Source organism: Passer domesticus, chromosome 10 (genome assembly GCF_036417665.1).
Source record: "Passer domesticus isolate bPasDom1 chromosome 10, bPasDom1.hap1, whole genome shotgun sequence".
Taxonomy (NCBI): domain Eukaryota; kingdom Metazoa; phylum Chordata; class Aves; order Passeriformes; family Passeridae; genus Passer; species Passer domesticus.
In genome coordinates this window covers 31932931-31954049 of record NC_087483.1, presented here as the reverse complement: position 1 = coordinate 31954049, position 21119 = coordinate 31932931, and the positions used below count along the sequence as shown (strand labels likewise).

The 21119-nt window shown below is 41.7% G+C and overlaps 1 protein-coding gene across 1 annotated transcript in view; it reads left to right on the top strand.

The window, feature by feature from the left end:
- TFCP2L1 (transcription factor CP2 like 1) overlaps window positions 1–17419 on the top strand; it is a 35597-nt gene extending 18178 nt beyond the window's left edge. Inside the window, exons 4-15 of the mRNA XM_064434987.1 lie at window positions 692–797; window positions 1045–1151; window positions 1749–1901; window positions 2770–2880; window positions 4624–4715; window positions 6038–6086; window positions 6183–6276; window positions 7142–7232; window positions 7806–7906; window positions 8905–9047; window positions 11443–11494; window positions 11935–17419. Coding sequence (XP_064291057.1) covers window positions 692–797; window positions 1045–1151; window positions 1749–1901; window positions 2770–2880; window positions 4624–4715; window positions 6038–6086; window positions 6183–6276; window positions 7142–7232; window positions 7806–7906; window positions 8905–9047; window positions 11443–11494; window positions 11935–11972 — 1137 coding nt within the window. The 3' untranslated portion in view covers window positions 11973–17419. The remainder of the gene's footprint in view (window positions 1–691; window positions 798–1044; window positions 1152–1748; window positions 1902–2769; window positions 2881–4623; window positions 4716–6037; window positions 6087–6182; window positions 6277–7141; window positions 7233–7805; window positions 7907–8904; window positions 9048–11442; window positions 11495–11934) is intronic.
- Window positions 17420–21119: the final 3700 nt, after the last annotated feature.

Genomic DNA, 21119 nt, shown 5'->3' with positions numbered 1-21119 from the left:
ACAAAAGAACATATTAGTTAGGAGTACTTAGGATTGTCTGCCTTGGGGATTGCCTTTATTCCAGCTTTTTTTCTCTGGTTATTGGCATGGCTGCACCATTGCAGACCAGCCTGCTGTTACAGATGCTTTCCCACTCTACCTACCCTTTTTTAACTACTCTGGGGCAAATCCAATTACTGGCTCTTAATGGCTGGAATAAAGTTTAATTCCCACTGACAAGATGTCTGGACATGACAGCTCCACCAGGGCAGGGACAGGTGAGCTGGCTTCCACATTTGCAAATCAGAATGGGATATACTGGGATTGGGACATGGGACAGAGGCATTAAATATTACCCCCATATGAGCCTTTTTGGGTGTTGAGGCAAAATAGTGATGTTTACATGCCATGACACCTAAGATTAGGTGGACATTGCTCTAGTGCTTTCAGAGTGACTCCCAGAAAGCTGTACAGGGCTGTGTTACTCCTGTAAGATGTGCCCTGTGAAGGGGGAAGTGTGTTTCTCCCTCAGGAATCCCTTAGGAATTTGATACACACGGTGATGGGTCTCTTATGTGGACCCTTCTACTCTCCTCTTGAGCGGGGGTGAGAAGCATACCAGAGCAGCTTTTGCTTCTACTCTGGAAAACCAAAGTCATCTTGAGGGAGGATTCTGGATCCCATTGTTGATACTGCTGTCTTTTTTTAACAGAGTATAATTCGTGTAGTTTTCCACGACCGCCGCCTGCAGTACACAGAGCATCAGCAGCTCGAGGGCTGGAGGTGGAGTCGGCCTGGGGACCGCATCCTTGATATAGGTGAGACTATTTCATTGTGGCACCTCTGCAGTGCTGGGGACATGAGTGCTGCATGGAGTGTTGGCATGCGTGTGCAGGTTTTTTGAGAATCCTGTGTGTCTTTGGGAGGGAAGGAGATCTAGCGCTATAGGTCCCAAGTAGGGATGGCTTTGATGGCTTTGCTTTCACATGCATGTTCTGATTGTATGGAAATGCTTTCCCTCCTTCAATTTAATATTTTTAAAATTTTAGGGGTTTTCTTCTACAGATATCCCGCTGTCAGTTGGTATCTTGGATCCCAGGGCTAGCCCAACCCAGTTGAACACTGTTGAATTTCTCTGGGATCCGTCAAAGAGGGCTTCAGCATTCATTCAGGTAAGAGATAAGTCATATTTCTGTGGTAAATACAGTGGTTAGATATCTTTTAAAGACCTGGGGAGAAAAAATAGCCAGTAAATGAACAAGAGAGGAAGATGGTGATGACAGTTACTAACTCGTGTGATAATCATGTGCAATCAATTTGTAGGATACTTGCTAAATTGATCTGCTGGCTACTTGTTAATGTTGGAGTACTACCTGCTACTGCCAGGATTTTCTTTTAAAAAGTACTCAGACACAGGTGTTGCTTTCTAATCATAGGTTTTGTCTTGAGGAAACTGTTCATAACCTCTTAGTTTTCCTTGCTTTCCTCTTTCATGAATGTTTCTCATTCTGAGCATCAATGATCTGTTTTTAATCTGAATGAGGGATTTACTTAAATCACAGGATGCTTTTCCTAATGCCCTGTTTCTTTCTGAACTGTTTGTTCTTCTGATTATTTTGTCCAAAGGAATGGAAATGAAAACATACGAACTCTTCTGCCTCTTAGTTTTTTGTGAGGAGCCAAAACCTCATGTTCAGGCCGTATCTGAAATTCAGATGAGCACAGGTTCCAGCTGTCTCCAGAGTTGAGCACAGTTTCTGTTTTGCCAGGTACATTGCATCAGCACAGAGTTTACTCCACGGAAACATGGAGGAGAAAAAGGGGTGCCCTTCCGGGTGCAAATCGACACCTTTAAGCAGAATGAAAATGGTGAATACACAGAACACTTGCATTCTGCAAGCTGCCAGATCAAAGTGTTCAAGGTATGAGGCAGTTTTGGCTTTGTCATCAACTAGATTAAGGCACAGGAACATGTAAAGATTTCAGATGGTGTAGGAGTGATACAAATACTGGAGTAAAAGAACAGACTTTTAACTGGGAATTCTTAAGACCTTAAAGAGGACTCCTGTGCACATGATGGTATAAACACTGACCTACACAGCAATTCTAGTTGAAGTGTTGCACCAAGACTTGTGCCACTCTGTTGTACTTCAAACACTACAAAAAATACTGACAAATTGGGGTATCCAGCGTGTTTTGATGCTCCTAGGCAATCAAGACATTGTGGCGTCTTCAGTTTTTGTTTGAACCCTCCATGAACAATAAAAAATTATTGTGTCTTAAATACCTTTTAGTTGTTGTTGTTGGAGCACAGTTTGTCTCTGTGATACGTGGAGGAGAAAAAGATTCAGAGAGCAAGCATCTTTGAAGCTCCTAATCCGGGCATGGCAGACCTATGGTTACTTAACAACAAGCTCTCCACAGGCCTGTTTTCTCAAAGGATCTGCTGCTCCAGTTTTGTTCCTGTGAGCACTGTGTTTCTGGGAAGAAGGTACAAATGCCAGTTGAGGTGCATAACTTATGGCCTGAAATAGTTGGAATCCCACCTCAGGGCTGTGGTCAGCCTGTCTCAGAATGGTAGTAGGCATCAGTGGTGGATGTACAGAAACAGTGGGGCTGTTTGATTGGTTAATTCTTTTGTCTAGAAAATGCAGATCTGATCTTGTTTCATGTGTAGAATGCCTGTAAATCTTAAGGAGGCTTTTGTGAATAGATTAGATAAATCTGTTGGCCTCTGTCTCCAAACTTGTAATGCTTGGCATAAGGGAGAGCCTGTGCTTGTACTTATAGCCTAAAGGAGCAGACAGAAAACAGAAGACTGACAGGGAAAAAATGGAAAAGAAGACCACCCAAGAGAAGGAGAAGTATCAGCCTTCCTATGAGACAACTATTCTCACAGAGGTAAAGTGTTTTAGACACATCATACTACATCATGCTGGGAGATAAATTTAAAAGAAAACAGCATCTGCACCCTGGAGATTGTCTTGTGGAGACATGTGTGCTCAGATCTGAGTGAAACTGAGAGTGAAGCAAAATTATAAAATGACTCACTGTTGAAATTTATGAAAGATGCCAAAGTTTCTTATGTCTTGGGATATAAACTAACCCGTAGCAGCCTGGCTTAAAAAAAAAAAAAAAAAAACAAACAAAAAGAAACCCCAACAACTTTCTTGATTTTCACCACTGTGTTCCTGGGCACTTGTCATGGCCCTCAGGTGCCAGTTGTATGAAAATGCAGATGTCTGTGGTTTTTTTCAGAACTGCTTGGCAAGAGCTCACGTTGGAGATGGGACACTTGAGCAGATGAATAGGCTGTCTAATTAAATTATTCATCTGTTTTTCTGTGAATGTGCCTATGAAGCTGTTGTGACATGCAGGATTCTGGGTTTTAGTCTAGGGATGTCTTGTGTCTCATATTCTGATCCATCTGCTGTAGAGTTTTATGTGTTTCTGCCCCTTCCTGTCGTTACTAAGATGTTTGTATAAACTTACCATAGACTGTGGAATTAGTTAGCAACAGGACTCGAGAAAGGGATTTAAAAGTGTTGTTCAGTCTCGCTATGGGAATGACTTATTTGATTTAGTTCTTTTTTTGGAGCAGCTTGCTGGACTTCCAAAAATTATGTTAATTATTCTTAATTTGAATCAACTTCCTGTTTGTGAGAGCCGATCTCTCCCACTCCATGTTTCTCATGTTGCCAGGAGCAACCAGCATGTTTTCTGATTGACAGACCTAATTCTACTGACTTGGCAGGTCCCAGACTCTCCCTGTGAGCTCTGATGCACTTTGACATATTGCGTGGGGAAATGTGGGTTGCCAAAGAGTTAAATATTTGCCAGTGCTTGTGGAGATTATAAAATATTTGCTAGTGTTTGTGGAGATGATAAAGCTCCAAAGCTACACTTGCTGTCTTTTTATCATTGCAAACAAGGCCACTACAGAGCATTTTCTTGAGCTCTTGGTGGTGGGGGGTTCAACAGGGCTAGATTTCTCCTGCTGATTACTGTGGCTTAAATTCAGAACAGAGTCACCAATTCTAGCTGGGTTGCTCTGGTTTTACACTACTGTCATGGAATGTGGAGTGTGACCTATATTTGTGAAGGTTTTTACTAGCTTTGTGTCTGTCTGTCCATCTTAAATTTTCTCCACTTAGTACCCATTTATGACTGGAGCTGTTTGACTAATAGCCAGAAGTTTCAGCAGGCTGGTTCAAATTCTGCTCTTTTGCTGGTATAAACCTGAAGCAATGCCACAGGAGCATTTTTGTCACTCTTGCCTGGATTTAATTAGGGGTTTATAATTGAGACCAGGGGTATTTCTGTATCATTGCTGCCTTCAGTCTGAGTTGACTTACTGGCGTTGCTCTGACTTACAGCTGTGCACACTTTGGCCCAGTGTTATTTGGGGACAGGCTTTGTGAAATGGGAGAAAGAAATGTGGAATGCACAACTGGAATCAATCTTGGCCCCCTGACAGCCCACTTGGAGAGCAGTGTAGAAAATCCATGGCCCGTCTCCTCCTCCCAGCAGGAGTGATGAGCTGAAGTTAGTGGCGTGGCAACAGCATGAATGTGGTATTAGAGGAGAATCAAATCCTTTATTTCCATCCTTATGAAAGTTTCCCCGCTGCCTTTCTTCCAACAGTGCTCTCCCTGGCCAGATGTGCCTTATCAAATGAACAATGCTCCATCTCCAAGCTACAACAGTTCTCCCAACAGCTTCAACCTCGGAGATGGGTATGTAACAAATACATGCTTTATCTTTCCTGTTGATATGGTAGCCTTTGTGTGTCCTGCAAAATTATGTTAAGGACCTGCCCCCTTTCTGGCAAGGAGAAAGTATTTTCCAAAAGCCTTTAAGACCTTCCATGCAGGAATCCCCTGTAATGCAGAGTACTGTTTGTACATGCACTGTTTATGTGGTGGCTGGAAGGTGAGCATCAGAGGGCCTCCAGGGCAACTCCTGGTGAGACCAAACCATGCCCTGTACCACCAACCCCAGCATCTTCTCACAAGTGTGTTAGAGGCTTTCAGCACCTCTTCACAGTTGGTGTTTCTTCCTTACCTTCTGTCTAAAGGCAGTTTGGGGTGCTGAATTCCTAGGTGGATGACATGTAAAGAAATCCTGTTTGGGTCAAAACAGCCATTTCAGATCAAAGGATTAATGAAGACATGTTTAAGTCATTAAATAGCCATCATAATGAGACAGCTCTAGTGATTCTGGAATGCTGAGGTTGATAACTGGTGCCAGAAAGGTACAGCAGTGTCCCTCAGTACTTATCAGTCCTCCCTGCTACATACTTCCCCTTAGGAATTTGGTACAGGCCTTTTTCTTTTGGTAGGACTCTGCCATCTTATTGCCTTCCCACACAACTTAATTACCGTGTTGTATTAATCCATGTTGTATCACTAATTTTCAGTGAATCCCCTCAAACTGTGAAAAAGAACAAACACTGAAATTACAAAATTTTGTGTTAGTAGAGATTTGCTGAGTATTTTTTTTCCTTTGGTAAAATCCCTGATAAGTTTACGAGTCCTGTCTGTGTTTAGGAGAATTTAGTAGAAATGTGGTTTTGCATGATTTATGGCACTTGTCTGTGTTTAAGGTAACACCAGGGCTGAATTATAAAAACCTTTATTCAGTCTTTGTAAAGAATTATTATTAGACAGTGGATTCAGTTAAGATATTTCTGGCTCATAGGAATTTCAAGTTCAGCCACCCTGTAGGTTACAATTTTCTTACTTAGAAGATGTCCCATTAGTGAGTCAACCATATGGAAAAGCTTGATTGAGGTCAGTAAACCTGAGGTCTTTGTCTCTGTTTTGAGGACCTCAACTGACCAACAAAAGACTCAGGTAGAGAGTGGTGTTTGTTTTTTTTTTATTCTTGTTCCAAATTTTGAACACCTTTTTAAACATCTGAGAGACAAAAAAAGCCAAGTTGGATGTAACTTGTGAAAGTTGAGTCAAATAGAGAAGGGGGAAGAGGATGGACACTGCAATGTAAAATTTAAATTAATGGTTTTTTTTCTCTTCCAACTTTATATAATTTCTTTTAGCAACAGTTCTCCAACCCACCAAATGGAGCTCCTGCCTCCCAGCAATGATGTAAGTACTTGAGATCATGTTAATGTGGTGCTTTTCTCTTTTAGGACACTGGTGAACAGTTCATTTCAAGACCTTCTTATTCTTTTTGCAATGTAGCATCTCCTTCCTTCTGCTTCTATTCAAGATGCCCAGCAGTGGCTTCATCGTAATAGGTTCTCTCCATTCTGTAGACTCTTCTCAAGTTTTTCGGGTGAGTTTAAACAGTCCAAATATTCTGGGTTTTTTCACTTCTGTAAGTGCAGCTCATGTAGCATCTGCTGCTGGCCACTTCTGATGGCATCCTTGGTCTGATCCAGTGTGGTTGTTCTTTGGTTCTTAGATAGTTATCATTTGTCAAAACAGTTTGTAGGCCTACAAAGTAAGTAAAAATGGAAGGAAATAAGTTAAGATGGAAGGGACTTCCTAAGTTTATGAAGTGTAATTTCAAAGCAAGCCCAGGGCCTTGTGTAGTTGCCTTTGAACATCTCCCAAGGCTGGAAGTTCCACAGTCTCTCTAAACAACCTCTTCAAATACTTAACTATTCTGACAGTGAAAATGTTTTTTCTTATATCTAATCAGCATTTAATCTTCTGTCTACGGCCTCTCATCCTGTACATGTGCACATTTAAGAAGCATCTGGCACCTTCACTGTGCCCTCCCATTCAGTAGTTGTGCACACCAGTGAGATGGTGGAAGGGACAGTTGTTAAAGGTGTTGAAACCATGAGGAGACTCTCTCTGACTTGCAACATGATGTAGTAACTCAGTGAATGTGACAGTTACAGAAGACCAGGTCATTTAATGGCGAGTGTGAAACATCTACCTTGTTTATGAGTTGGCTGGAGTATTTTCCAGTGCAGCACTGTTCTTTTGGCAGCTTCCAGCTTTCTGTTTCACAGTGATTGATTTAAAGTGCACACCTCTCTGAATTTGCAACTTCTCTGTGTAAATTGATCTGGTTTAGCTTTGTGGATTCTCTACGCCCTCTACCCCTGCCCTTTTCTGCTGCTCATACATACTATTTGGAAGCTGAGATTTGCTTAACTTCTGAAGAAAAATCAATTTGAAATATGTAGGTGCCGACTTACTGAAGATGTCCAAAGAAGATTTTGTTCAAATCTGTGGGCCTGCTGATGGAATTCGGCTCTTTAATGCAATTAAAGGAAGGTTTGTACTATTTCCTTCCTATTTTTTGTGATCCCTTGATAATTTCAGTGTTAACTAGAAGTTAATCCTGCAGCTGTAGCATTTAGACTCCCTCTTAATACTTCTGAGAGGCTTTCTCATGGGCTGGAGATCACAATGATACTCGCGTCCAAGCACAGCTCAGAAATGTTACCAAAATAAAGCAGCATAATGTGGATATCTAGTGGTTTATTTGCTATCAGCTGATAGATTGCATCCATTTCATGAGGTACACAGCCTACGCTGCCCTATGCTGCTCATAAATTCTACAGCTGAGCAGGATTTAAATCAGTAGAGGCAGGTATGATGAACTGCTTAGCCAGTGCTGTAAACTGTTTATTCTTACCTGATCTTGGAAAGATTAAGGTGCTCTGCATCACCTCCCAGGGATCTCTTCGAGACATCCTGAGCTGTCTAGTCACCAGCATCAAGGCTGTCCCTTAGTTTGTTACTTGTGCATGGCCTGAATGATTCCATCTCTTACTGTTTGATAGCTGACTTGGAACTATTTCAGGTCTACTAAATAACTTACTACTTTTTTTGATTAATCCATAGAAATGTGAGGCCCAAGATGACAATTTATGTCTGTCAAGAACCAGAGCAAAACAGGTCCCATCTCCACCAAAAACGAGAAAATGGAGATGGCAGTCTTTGTGGTAAGTTCTTAGGTATGGATTTTGTTAAACACTTACCTGGTGAGAATGCTGCTTTCTGCCTGAGTTCCTGTGCAGGACAGCTTGGTGTCCTTAGTGTTTGAAGGGATTTTGTTTATCTCAGTTTTGCCACTTTGGTTATGGTTTTGCGGCTACAGATTCCAAATGGCACTGTCTGCCTGGGGGACAGACCCAGCTTACAAATTATCTGCAGAATGCCAAATCTCTATTCAGTTCTTAGTAGGGACAACAGCATTAAAAACCACCCTTCCATCCACATCCAACAATACATAATCTAAATGTCTTTAGATTATGTATTGTCTGAAAAAAAATCAGGGAAATGGAAGGTCTGTATAAATTTGGATTATAATTCCTAAAAGTTCGAAGCTTTTGGGAATTTGTCATCCCTCATGACACATGTACAATCAAATGAAAACAAAGATTATCCTTAAATCTTGAATTTAGTAATAAACAGGTACAGCTTTCCTACTTGGTAACTATAATTTGTATTAGATTTCCAAAACAATACTGTCATCCATGTTGTTACCTTATACATTGTATGTTTTAGTTTGTGCCTATGGGATTAGTGAATGGTATAAAATACTGCTTTTGTGTGACATAGCATGTGTTTTACTCTTTAATTGAATTCTTTTTTTAAACTTCAAAAATCAGTAAAAGATGATTATCCAAAAATATAAGCAGATTTATGAGAAGGCTGTTTTAGTGCCTCAGGGTGAAAGTTGTAATTAGTCCCCAAGTGCAAGTGCGTTAGTCCCCATGTTTTCCTCTGGGTACAAGTTGTGTGTGTTTTAATTGCCTGCTACATAGGAATAGTGGGTATTTTTCTGCTAATCATCAAGCCAGATATTTGGGGATGCTTTAAAATACTAAGCCTGTTTATTCCGTTTGAACCTTCATCTTAAACCCATTTGGTTTTTGATGTTGAGTGTCTTGGTGCCATCTGTACTTGCTGTTCTGTAGCTGCTTTCCACTTGTTGCAGTGTATCATGCAATCTTCTTAGAGGAGCTGACCACGCTGGAGCTGCTGGAGAAGATTGCAAACCTGTACAGCATTTCTCCACAGCAGATCAATCGGATCTACCGGCAGGGACCCACGGGCATCCACGTGTTGGTGAGCAATGAGGTAAGGGGGCTGCATCTTTGTCACAGGTGGAACAGTTGTCTGACTTCTTGAAGTTAGAATGAACTTTGAAATTATGGAATGCATCTTCAGGGGAGAATTGTGAAGCCATTAATCCCAACAAGTTAAAGTAGTGAATCAGCATGCACAACACTGATTTTGGTGTGGCTTCAATACCTTTCTTTGTAAAAGATGTTGGGGTTCTTGTTTGCTTTTTTAAAGCAAAACAAAACAAAATTGGTCATTTATTGCGCTCTACCTGAAAAGAGGTTGTGGCAATGTGGGCCTCTGTCTCTTCTCCCAAGTAACAAGTGTCAGGATGAGAAGAAATGGCCTCCAGTTGTATGCTAGGTGAAGTTTAGATTGGGTACTAGGAAAAAAATTGTTTATTGAAAGGGTTACCAAGCATTGGAACAGGCTGCTCAGGGAAGTGGTTGAGTTACCATCAATCCCTGGGGGTGTTTAAAAGTCATGTAACTGTGGCACTTGAGGACCTGGTTTAGAGTTGGGCTTGCTGGTGCCAGGTCAGTGTTTATGCATGGTGATCTTAGGTATTTTTTCCAACCTAAATGATTCTATGAATTTATTTTCATTTTGGCTACTTACACACATTTTGAAGGGAGGATCTAAAGTAAGAACTTTATAGATTAAATAGGTAAGTTGCCCAAAGAAGGTAAGTTTTAAAATCTGTAGGACAATTAGTTTTACATCTTGGCCCATGTTTCCAGGCACTGGGTCTGTCACTATATGCATGCTTTAATTTATGGACCTCTGCTACTGTTTGTGTCCCATTATATGATGCCTTAATTTAGTCCATTCCATTAACTTACAGGTTAATAGTGAGTTGCCCTTCTTCCTCTTTTTCCTCTACTAAATTACTTACTCATTCATGCACCAGAATCACTTAAGGAGCTTCATTTATAAGAAGCATTGTTAAAACAAATGAAGCAGAGCATAGGTCTCAACTGGAGCCTAAATTGAAGGCTGTAATGCTTATTCCTAAAGTCTCCTTGCTATTCCAGCCTGATTAAATCTGAAACTTTGATGCTTTATGGATGCAAAGTGCTTGGAGGCAGCTCTTGGTAGGGGAATTGCATGAACCAGCCTGGGTATAAGGCTTTAAGTATTTGCTTAAGTCAATTATTAACAAGTTCTATTGCTTTTCTAATATTTTTTTCTTGTTCTAGTACTATAGTGGCAAGAGTGTGGCACTCTGTGAATGTACTTCATGCATCATTAGGCAAAGACACACAAAACTGGCCAGAGAAGTTTGATGTGAAGGAGTAGAGGCTGGATGTTAAATCCAAAAGAGTATAGGGAGATCAGTCTAAGTTGAAAAGGGTATTTTGATGTGAGAACTTACATCTGAAAAATGCACTTCTTGAATGATCCTCAGTAGCTAGGAGAAGGCTTTTTGACAAAGCTGAATTTTGTGAACTGATCAGAGAGGTTCTGGTCACGCCTCCCTTCTCTGGAATTGTGTCCAGCATTTGCTTCAACTATATGAGACACCCCCTGGTGTGAGGTAATTCACCTCCTCTGTCCCACATAGCTACTCTAAGATGGGAGGAAGCATTGACTAAGGATGAATCTTAAATGGACTTTTAATATTGCAACTGAAATAATCTTTATCTCCTTATTTAAAGGTACCACTAGAATCTGCACCTCTTCTGAAAATCTAGTTGCCTCTCATGAGTAGCTCAAATAACTTAAGGTTCTAGTCTTTCTTCCCATGATTTGCCTTGCTTCTCATAACAGTTTCAACTATAATTTGTGTTCCTTGACAAAATACAAACAGGTAAACGAATCCTGCAAGCACAGCATCAGTACTAATATCTGATCAAAATAGCCAGATGGATGCTGCTGAGGTGGCTTTTCAGCAATTCCTTTACTCAGCAGAGAGTCTATTTCTTGGGGTTTACCCCTTCCAGGTATTCTTTAAATGCTGATGTAAGTTCAGCTGAGCTCCATCGTTTAGCTGAATATGTAATTACCATTGTTGGATTTTTAGGAAAGGGACTATCTTAATCCTGTCTAAACTAATACATCTTCACTGAAAGCAACAAAGAGCATGATCTTTAATAGAATAATTGGAGTGGTATAAGAACCTTGAGCATCAAGAGCTGCAAAGAGGATGTTAAATGCTGAATAGGCTAGATGAGTTCCAGGCAAGCACATTTAGTGTGAGCTTCCCTTAAACACACTAGCAATTGCAAGGACCTTAATTGATCAGTCATGTACGTTAACAATCTCATGGGCAGGGTTACTCAGGACTTTCCAGGACTAGACACCAAATGCTGTTTAATACCTCTCCTCTAAGTCTATACTGGTTCTGAAGGAAATGTGAATTTAATTGCTAAAAATATATTGTGTTGGCTTTTTTTCTTCTGCCCTTCAGATGGTGCAAAACTTCCAAGACGAATCCTGTTTTGTTATCAGTACATTGAAAGGTGTGTATTGCTGCTGCTGTTACCTGTTACTCTAAAGATAATTCCTCCTTTCAATTGCACTAAACATTATCACAAACTCAATGCTGTTGTCCTGAAAAGATAAGTAATCTAATCTAGTGTAAGTCAAGCTGTTGACTACACTATGATAGACTGATCAATGCTTTACTCCCAGTTACACTGTTACAAAAATTCCATAAATCCATTGACACCACGGACATAAAAGAGCAGGAAGCCTTTGAATAAAATGATAAAATATGATAGTATGTAGGGGATTTTTAATGTAAATTATTTGACTTAGGTGTTCAACATTGGTTTTCATGAGTGGGTTGTGAAACAAGTGTATGAACTATGGCAAACTACCTGGAAAGAAAATTTGAAGTTCTGTATCTCTGGTGTTTCTTAAAAGCAATGAAAATATGCTTTGCATTTCTTTGTTACAGCTGAAAGCAATGATGGCTACCACATCATTTTAAAATGACCGTGCTGCTCAGAGAGACTTTAACGGCCTAAAACTTAGTGCCTCACTGAGATTGCTACAACCTAGACTGGAAACACAAAGAACCTTCTGGGTAAATGCTCCTGTGAACGAAGAATTCCCAAACGGCTTAAGAAAAAAATTGCTTTTACAGATAGAAATTTTTGGTGGTGTGTGATTTTGGTGGGTTTGGTTTTTTTGTTTGATTTTTGTTTTGGTTCTTTTTTTTTTTTAAGCTGGAGCACATCCTCAAAGCTTGTACATGTTTTTTCCTCCCTCCCTTCCTCTTCAGTCTTGAAAATTGTAGAGGTTTCTGCTTATTACTTAGAAACATCTGCCTTGTACTAAAGGGAAATGAAAGATAAACAAATCCCAATTTTCTTCACCCCTCATGTTCAGGTGAATTGATTTACTTACTTCTGAGTGCTCTCTTGCTTTCAACACACACCCTGATGCTGATGGATGTGGACTCCCCAGGGCTCCTCTTGTACTCTTTGAGGTGGAAGGCTTGGGGCTACCTCCCAAAGCAGATTGGGCAATGCAGAGGGTGGGTTTGGTGCCCAGCCTTCACCCAAAGTGTCAGCTCTGAAGGCCCACACTTAGCTGTTCTCCACCTGCAGATGTGCTCAAAGTCCAGAGACCCTGGTCCCTCCTGACAGACCTTCTGTAGTACCAGTCCAGCAGAACAGTTCTGAGGGGGTTCAAGGGAGGACAGACAACTTGTGGTGAGCAGTTCAGTACCATATTATTATGTGTAGCTTAAGAGTAGTCTCCTTGAATGGAGCATATGAAGGTTTTCTAGGAACTGTTTTGAGCATTGGAAGCTATAGTGCTCATGACAAATTCATACTGTGGATTTATTCTGCTCTACAAATTAGTGATTAACTGCTATCTTTACTGTAACTGGGAATTAGAAGTTATAATCTTAATGGATTTTCATCCTGTTACTGGAGTAAAACTGTTTTGATCAAGACCAGTTAACAGATCATCTTAGTTGCTGCTTCTTACATTCTTGCTCTTTCACTTTTGACTCCTGTTTCCTGTATCTGTAAGTATGATCAGCTCCAACCTCCCTTGGTCTTTTGGGACTCTTTCCAGACTCCATTAAGCTAAAAAGGTGCCTTCCACTGAAGTCAAAGGCAAACTGGATCACACCTTTCTTGCATGGATGAAATCATTTCACTTCTGACAGCTAAATAATATGGCTGTTTCCCCAAACTGAGTGTCCATGCACCATCAAAATCTGATTCTTGAACATTTGATTTCATCCTGAACTGTCATGGAAAGCTGAAATACCAAACATTTTCCTGGAAAGGAAATTTTTCAAAAAATGAGACGTTGTCAGCTGGAAAACACTGAATAAAATGTTCCAGCCTTTTGAAATGGAAACATTTAATTAAATCCATTTGGCCCTTAAAGCAGCATCAGTTTGAGCTACTGTTGCAGCCCTCAGAAATTGTCATTCAAGTGCCTTGCGCGCCATGTCTCCCTTGGGGCTGAGCTCTTTGGCTGAATTACAGATCCCATGATGCTCCTACCCTGGGTTAGTCAAACAGGGAATGCGTCATGAGGGCTGGAGAGGTGCCCAGGGAAAGAGGGGGCCGTGGAGCCCTTGAATTACAGCTCCCAGCTGACACCGGAGGAATTCGGACAGACACGGACTGATATTTCTCTGACAAAAGTTATGTGTTTCAAGTTTTCCCAACAGAAATAAACAGCAAAATATTGAGAAAAGCAACCTTTTTTTCATTAAAGCATCAAGTTTTGCGCAAAAAACCCCCACCCATCTCCACTGATTTTTTTTTTTTTCACTGAAAATAATACTAGAATAGAAAACTTGTGTTACAATGGGAAAACCTTGAGCCAACTCAGCTAATTGAGCAGCAATGTCTACTTAGGCACGATCTTGCTCAACTGACTGTCCTGGATGCTCTATGAATTGTAGGCATGCAAAAAGGATGTCTAGGCTTTGGGACGTGGTGGTTCCCCCTTCTGAAATGAAGGAATTGAGGCTTCTTGGTTGAGAACCAAGCTGTGTAGGTGAGGAGGAGCTCCTGGTCATGGAATCCAGGTTGTGGCCATGCACAGCTGCCTTGCAAAACAGTGAATTAATTCCAGATGCCTTTGTGAGCACGTGGGACCAGTGTGTCCTTGTGTACCAGGAGCTGCTTGCTTTATTTTCTAGAAGGTGCTTTGGAAGAAGTATGTTTGCTGTGGTTTTTCATCCTGCTGTGTAATATTGGCCCAGTGCATGGTGTGGCTGTCATTGGCACATAGCTCAGGTGAATCTGACCTCATTGGAAGGTTCTAAGTAGACCTTGAAGTTTCCAGGAGTGTAGCCTGTATCACATCATATCCACTTGGATGTGATAGCCCTGTAACTGATGGGACACAGCAATACTGATACACAGTAGAGTGAAGAAAGCATAGAGATGGCTTTGCTGCCAGAGTTAGGGACTGAGAACTGTTTGCTTGTTATAAAATGTCTTAACTTCTTGATTCTTTTAAAAACCAGCTCTTGCCCATAAGGAATTATATTCCAAAGTCCTCATAGTGTTTCAATAGCATTAATTTTGAGTTACTTCAGTGTAGAATCATAGATTGTCTTGAGTTGAAGGGGACTGTGAAGGGTCACAGAGTCCAGTGCCCTGGTCCTTACAGGAGTACCTAAAACTGATCCATGTGACTATGAGTGTTGTCCAGAGCAGCCCGGGTGCTCCTTGAACTCTGGCAGGCTTGGTGCCATGAGCAGGGGCAAGGGAAGTCCCTGGGCAGCGTGTCCCAGTGACCAACCACCCTCCCAGAGAGAACCTTTCTCCAGTGTCCAGTCTGAATTGCCCTGATTCAGCTTCACTCCATTCCCTCCCTTCTGCTGCTGGTCACCAGAGAGGGGAGATCAGCACCTCCACTGCTGCCCTTGAGGAAGGTGCAGAGAGAGAAGAAAGACTTGTCTCACCTGTGTGTCAGGTAATCCCTGACTCTCCTTGGATCTGCCATCCCTAGAGGGACTTGTTTGACCCGTTTGTGGAAGTGACAGCCTCCAGAAGGGAACTTTTGTTTCCTCAAGAGTGGAGGAAGCACAAATGTTGAGTCTGGGATGGTGTTGCTCTAGGACAGGAAACAGCACCACGTGAACACGCTGCCGTTCTCAAGGTAGAAAAGGGAAGTTTATTTTCTGACTCTAACATTTATAGATTTCTAAAGGTGACAGTGGATTGGAGGGTGAAAGTGACACTTCTCCAATGACACTGGGCAAACCAACAGTTTCATCAAATTTCTCATCCTCTATAAAAGAATGCAAAACAATAAGTTGTTTACAGAAAGTGTGTGAGAAAGTTTGCTACAAGAATGCAAGCAGCAGAAGGCTTAGAAAATCTTAAAAAATCAGGGTGACATGATAGATATCTAAATTCTAGACAGACTAAAGGCAAGGGAGGTGAGCAGCTCCCACTCATCTAAATAGCTTTAGTTTTTTATTAAGTGCCTGTTACACTTATTTTTACTCTTTTTTTATTGTTGTTGCTTCTATTTCTTTCTTAAAAAGTAAGAAAACCTACTCAAAATTATTTAACTGGAACTTTTTACAGCTATGTGTGAAATTTGTGCAGCAGAACTTTATAAGGACTGAGTCTTAGGATAACAGTGAGTAACAACAGTTTCTCAAGCTGTCCACTCTTGAGTTGTATGTATGATGACAGCCACTATGAGTAAAAGTGGGCTTGCTGGGGATGAAAAGGCAGAATCATGATGTGATTAATACCAATGTGACTCTAGCCAGTACTGCAAAGTATAAACTTGCATTCTTGTCAGATCTGTACTGTCTGTTTGAAATTTCATAAATTGTGGCATTTTCTCTATCAACTGAGTAAAATGATAGAGATCAATTAATATGACTATGGTAATGTCTGGAAAACTCACAGTAATGCCTATGATACACAACTGCAGGGTAGGGAGAGGGCAAACGATCTGGTGATAAAATCTTGGCCATCTGATTGAGGTGGCAGGACTGGTGCTACTAAAATTAAAGCTCCTGTTCTTTCTGCTGGCCCCGCATGGTTAATTGGCTAAAATAGAAATAATCATTCAATATGGAAAATACTGGAGTTCTCATTGTCTTAGTGTGAAATTGAATGGGCTGAAGTTTCAAGACTCAGAGGTGGTAAGAGGATTCTTGCATTTGAGAAGCCCTGAATGGCACTCTCCTTATAATGTAACATATACATATATATGCATATATATATACATATATATCCACATACATACTGTACTGTATCAACACATATTTGTGCTGAGTACATGTGTTCTTTGGCTTTAACTGGTACTCTGCTTTGTTTAGTTGCAGTTCAATGTAAAAGACTCTGGTTGATCAAGCTTCAAAACCCAGCCATTCCTTGGGTAGAAATGTAAAAGTCCATAGTAGCAACTAGGTGATTTGGACATGGTACACTTGGAGTGATGTAAGTCTGATGAATTTCTGCGATACAAATCCCAGGCCGTGGTGAAGATGAGCATATTCTTTCACTAACACTGCAGTTCTACATTGCAGCTTCTGAAAATTAGTTAGAGCAACAGAGAAATAGATTGCCCAGTGCTTTGTGAACTAGTAAGGCTACTCCATAAGCAGAACAACCATACGATGACTTTTCCTAGCTCAGTGTTGTATTGCTTAAGCATTGACTGTAATTCTAACAATCATCTGGTGGATGACTCAAACAGGTGTTTTTGTCTCTTATCTGTTGGGATTTTTTTTTACTTCTCAAAGAAATGCTTATATTCAGACTGTAGCTTCTCTTTCTCCTCCAGTTATGAAATGGTTTAACTTTATGCTAGTAATAGAAATATTTTCATTAGATTATAATCTGTTTGACAGCACAGGGTACTCAGAGTGGGGAGTGTTTGGCTTTGATCATCACTACTGTGGGTGAATATGAGAAGGCAGACTGGAGGTCTAACGTCCTTGGCTCTCTCTAACAAATGGGTTAAGCTAGTGCCTATTTTTTTGTGCATTTTTGATTTGTACCTTTTTTTTTCCATTCCCTCAAAATTCTGCTCCCTGGTGGGGGATGCATTGGTGACCAGATGGTGTGCTCAACTTTTCAAAGTAGCCTGCTGTCCCGGTTTGCTTGGGGTGAGTGTTTATCTTTCAAAGGGGAGTTTCTCTCTTCACTGGCAATGCAGCTGTTAGAGGCAGGCATGCTGGCCACAAAGTTGGCATGATGGGCAAGGGCGAGTGGAGGTGGGTCGATGGGAGGCTGAGGAGTACCAGTTGTGAGTAAATACTGCCACACTCTTCGTCTTTTCGTTTGTTGGTTTTGGGGGTTTTTTTTGTACATGAATAAATAAAAAAAAAAGCATATTTTGCACTGGCTCTTGTACTGTTGTGCAGAAGAAATCTGTATCTAGAATCTGTGCTCCAGTCAAAATGCAAATAAATCTGTTTGTAAGAAGCACGGGTTTGGTCTCTGGTTTATTTGGCGCGGTTGGGCACAGGAGAGCCTCGGCTTCGGCAGCTGCGAGGGGCTGGGCACCATCTCGGGGTGAGGGGAGCAGAGTTTGCAAAGTGCTGGCCAGAGAATGTCAGCTGCAGCCAGATGTCCTGCAGCGTTTTCTTCGAGTTGGGACTGACTTCATTTCCCACAGCACAAGGCAGTGACCAGCTCATGTTTAATCCGGGTCAAGGCACGAGGAGAAGCGTCTCGTTCCTGCAGGGGCCGTGGCAATGGGCATGTGCTTTACTGAAGGCACCAGCTGTGTCAGATGGCTTTGGTCTTGCAGTGCTCAAAAGGCACAGCCATTTCAGAGCCTGGTCCTTGCTGACATCAGAGACGAGCGGAGTCCCTCCTCACAGCAATGCTCTGTCCCACTGAGCAGCTGTGACACACATGCTGGCAGTGAGGTTTGGATTGTGGAGCATTCATAGTGGTTTAGCTGGAAGAACTCCAGTATCCTCCAAGGTTTAAACCATAGATCTAGTAACTTACTTAGTCAGGAAATGAGCAGATGTTCAGAGTAATTTTCCAGTCAGAGAAGATGGAGCCCTGTTTGGAGATAGCACACTCTTCCAGCAGCCAAACTTCATGCCAAGGCAAAGTAGTGAGAATGGATGTACAAGCAATGTAAGGGTGCTCCTTAATCTGGTTGACCTTGAGCAATTTCAGCTCCTTTCCTTTGCTGAAGAAGTATTTGAATCTCAAAACTAGAAAGCACACAGGCCTTGGGTGTGAATAGCAGTTCATATCCAAAGTATAAGGGCACAGACAATGTTCCTAGGTAGAGGTTCACGAGAATTTAATATCTTTTCCTACCAGTGACTCTGGCATTCCTGAGAAGAGGAAAGGGACTGTCTACCCCAATTTTTATTAGCTTAAAATTCCCCTGGAGGCAAAAGTCCAGCCATCTGAGGCCTGATACTGTATTCAACTGCTCCATGCATGGTGAGGCAGCTTTGTGTCCCACAGGGCTGCTGGGTTCAACACAGCTCAGTGTAGCTTCAGATCCACATCTGGGCAGCAGCAGGGAATTTGGGTGGGTTGTTCCCTGAGGGCAGGATGCTGGTAGGCACTCAAGGGTCCAAGGCTGGCATTTGGGCTCTTCAGGGCTGGCTGGAGGGTGCCAAGTGTGGGGGGACACTGGTAGCAGATGCTTGGTGACTTAGTGCCTGTATGAGCCCTGCCAGCTGCAGGGGCCATCCCTGGGGTTCTTGGGAGCTGGAGGTGAATCCCTCCCTGAGTCCAGCAAGGTATGGGGGTCCAAGGGAATGTCACGTGCATGGATAGTTCCCACCAAACTCCACACAAAACAATCCCTCTTCTTCCGTAAGCTTGACCTGTGTGCTGGCAGGGGTTGGTCAATGCAGAAAGGAACACTAGGAAGGTTTTTACCTAACAAAAATTGTTCAAGGACTGGGAAAGTGGTAATTCTGCATTATTTAATTCCTATGGGAAATGTATGTAAACAACCTCAGAATAGATCCAGAAGTTAGCAGCAGCTATAGGACTGGACAGCAGCTGTTAAGAGCTTTTAATGAGTGAGGAGAAAGAAGACTTAGGACTGGAGCTATTTAGTCAAAGCACTGGCATAGTCTCATCTAAATCCTCAACAGGAAGTAAACAGTTTAAAATTAATTTTCTAATTCCCAAAACAATGCAGTCTTTCAGCTAGATTAGTCACAACCATGGAGCAGGCAGAGAAATGCCACCTGTCATACTCCTTCTGTAAAAAGCTAAATGCTTCCAGGCTTACCTGAGTAGGAAAGATTTGACCCTCAATGAATTAAATTGTTGAGAGTTTTTTTAGTATATTACAGCAGAGGCTGGTTGTCCTGATCAAACTGGAGTTTCAGACAAGTGTTGACTCCCCTGCTCCCCAGAGATGTGTGGCCCAGGGAGGCAGGACTGTCTCATCTTGTCCCATCCTAAATCTTCTATTTTTGGCTGTTGCAAGCAGTGCCACTATCCATTTTGCTGTCTAGAAAAGCCTCAGTTCTGATTTATCTGATATTAAGTAATAAGCAAGTATGCTGCAGCTGGAAAAAAGTTTGATTAGCAAGAATCCAAAATTAGCTGAGCACATTAGTGCACTGAGAAAAAGTTTTTCCAATGGTGAAAATTTAAGTGCTGAAGACTATGATGTAGAGAGGAGACGTGGTAGAAATATGCTGGATAGACTTAAAAAAATAAAATAAAAAAGGCAATGCTGAGAAGATTTCTTCCTTGAAAATATTTTCAAAGCCTTGTATCTCCCAGAAGGAGTTCCTGGATGGGTTGGCACCACTTTGGGAATTAAGATCTCCATGACATCACCTAATGGTTTAACCTGTGGTAGTAAAATAAGGGAAAAGTGAAGTAAAAAGATGAACACATGATTCAGTGCACGTAGGAGATCCTGGCTGAGGGTGCATGGCCAGAGCACCCTGGGAAGGAAACCCAGCACAGGGGCTTGGAGGCCACATACACTGAGCCAAGTGTGCTGCTGCACAGCTGTCCTGAGGGCAAAAACATGGTCCCCGACAAAATTATTCCAGAGCTGCCCACAGTTTCCCTTTTCCATCAGATTCACCTCATTTCACAGCAGTGCCTACGAGGCCACAACTCTTGTTCCTCCAGCAGCCTTAGTTACTTACTGTCACATGCATGGCTTGAAAGAAATTAAGAAAGAAATATATCCTGAAATGCAAACATGGGAATAATTTTGGTGATTGTTGAAGTGATTGCTGGCAGAAGAAAGGGAGAGACATTCTCTTTCTTCTGAAGCTTTGGCTCCCTTTTGGTTCCTCCAGCCCCTGCCAATGGCTTTGCACTTTTCAATTCTCAAACAGTTGAATTTTTGATCTAATTATGATGATGGTCGTGGTTACCTGCTGGCCAGCTACACAAGCAAAGTAATTGAGAAAATGAACCTTTGGATTCTTGGAGACTCCCATTTTAAAACGATGAAACAATTTTTTCTCTCTCATGAACATCACAAAGTGGTGTTACTTGATCACCTTTCAGGCTCCCATGCCCACAGGTGATGACCCTCTGTCTCCCTTTGTGAAAATATCCTTAAAATTATATTTTAGTGCAAAGCACCTGAGCCCCAGTGGTGCAAAGAGCATGACCAAGAGCCTGAACTCAGAGCCTGGGCCAAAGAGACGGATGTGTTGTCAGGGCTTGGGGCTGTGGAGAAAAACTAGCCTGGCACTTGCTTATAAAATTAAATTCTTATGACTTTACAGCACTGTGAAACTCAGAAACCCCCAAACCACCGGACTCTTGGTACATTCCTGACTAGTGGCCACCACTCTTGGTTGGGAATATGTGGGGAGGTGATTTCAGGTTTGAGAAGGGAATAAATATAAGACATATACATTTAAAAAAAGGAAATCACATTCTATACACCCACTAAGCACAGAAGAATGGTTAGAATTTAAATACCATGGCAGCACTCTGCCACATGTGTGTTGTCTGCAGTGTCTGATTTTTTTACTCAATTCTTCCTATGGAGATTTATAGCTGAAGCATGGCTCAGACATTAAGTAAAATATTAACAGGCCATTTTGATAGTCAGGAGTATAAGACACTAAGCCCCATCCCAAGAGAGTGTCAAAGCTACACTACCAGGATCCTTCTTCAGCTGTTTTCTTGTCACCTTAAGCAGGGTGCCAGGTGG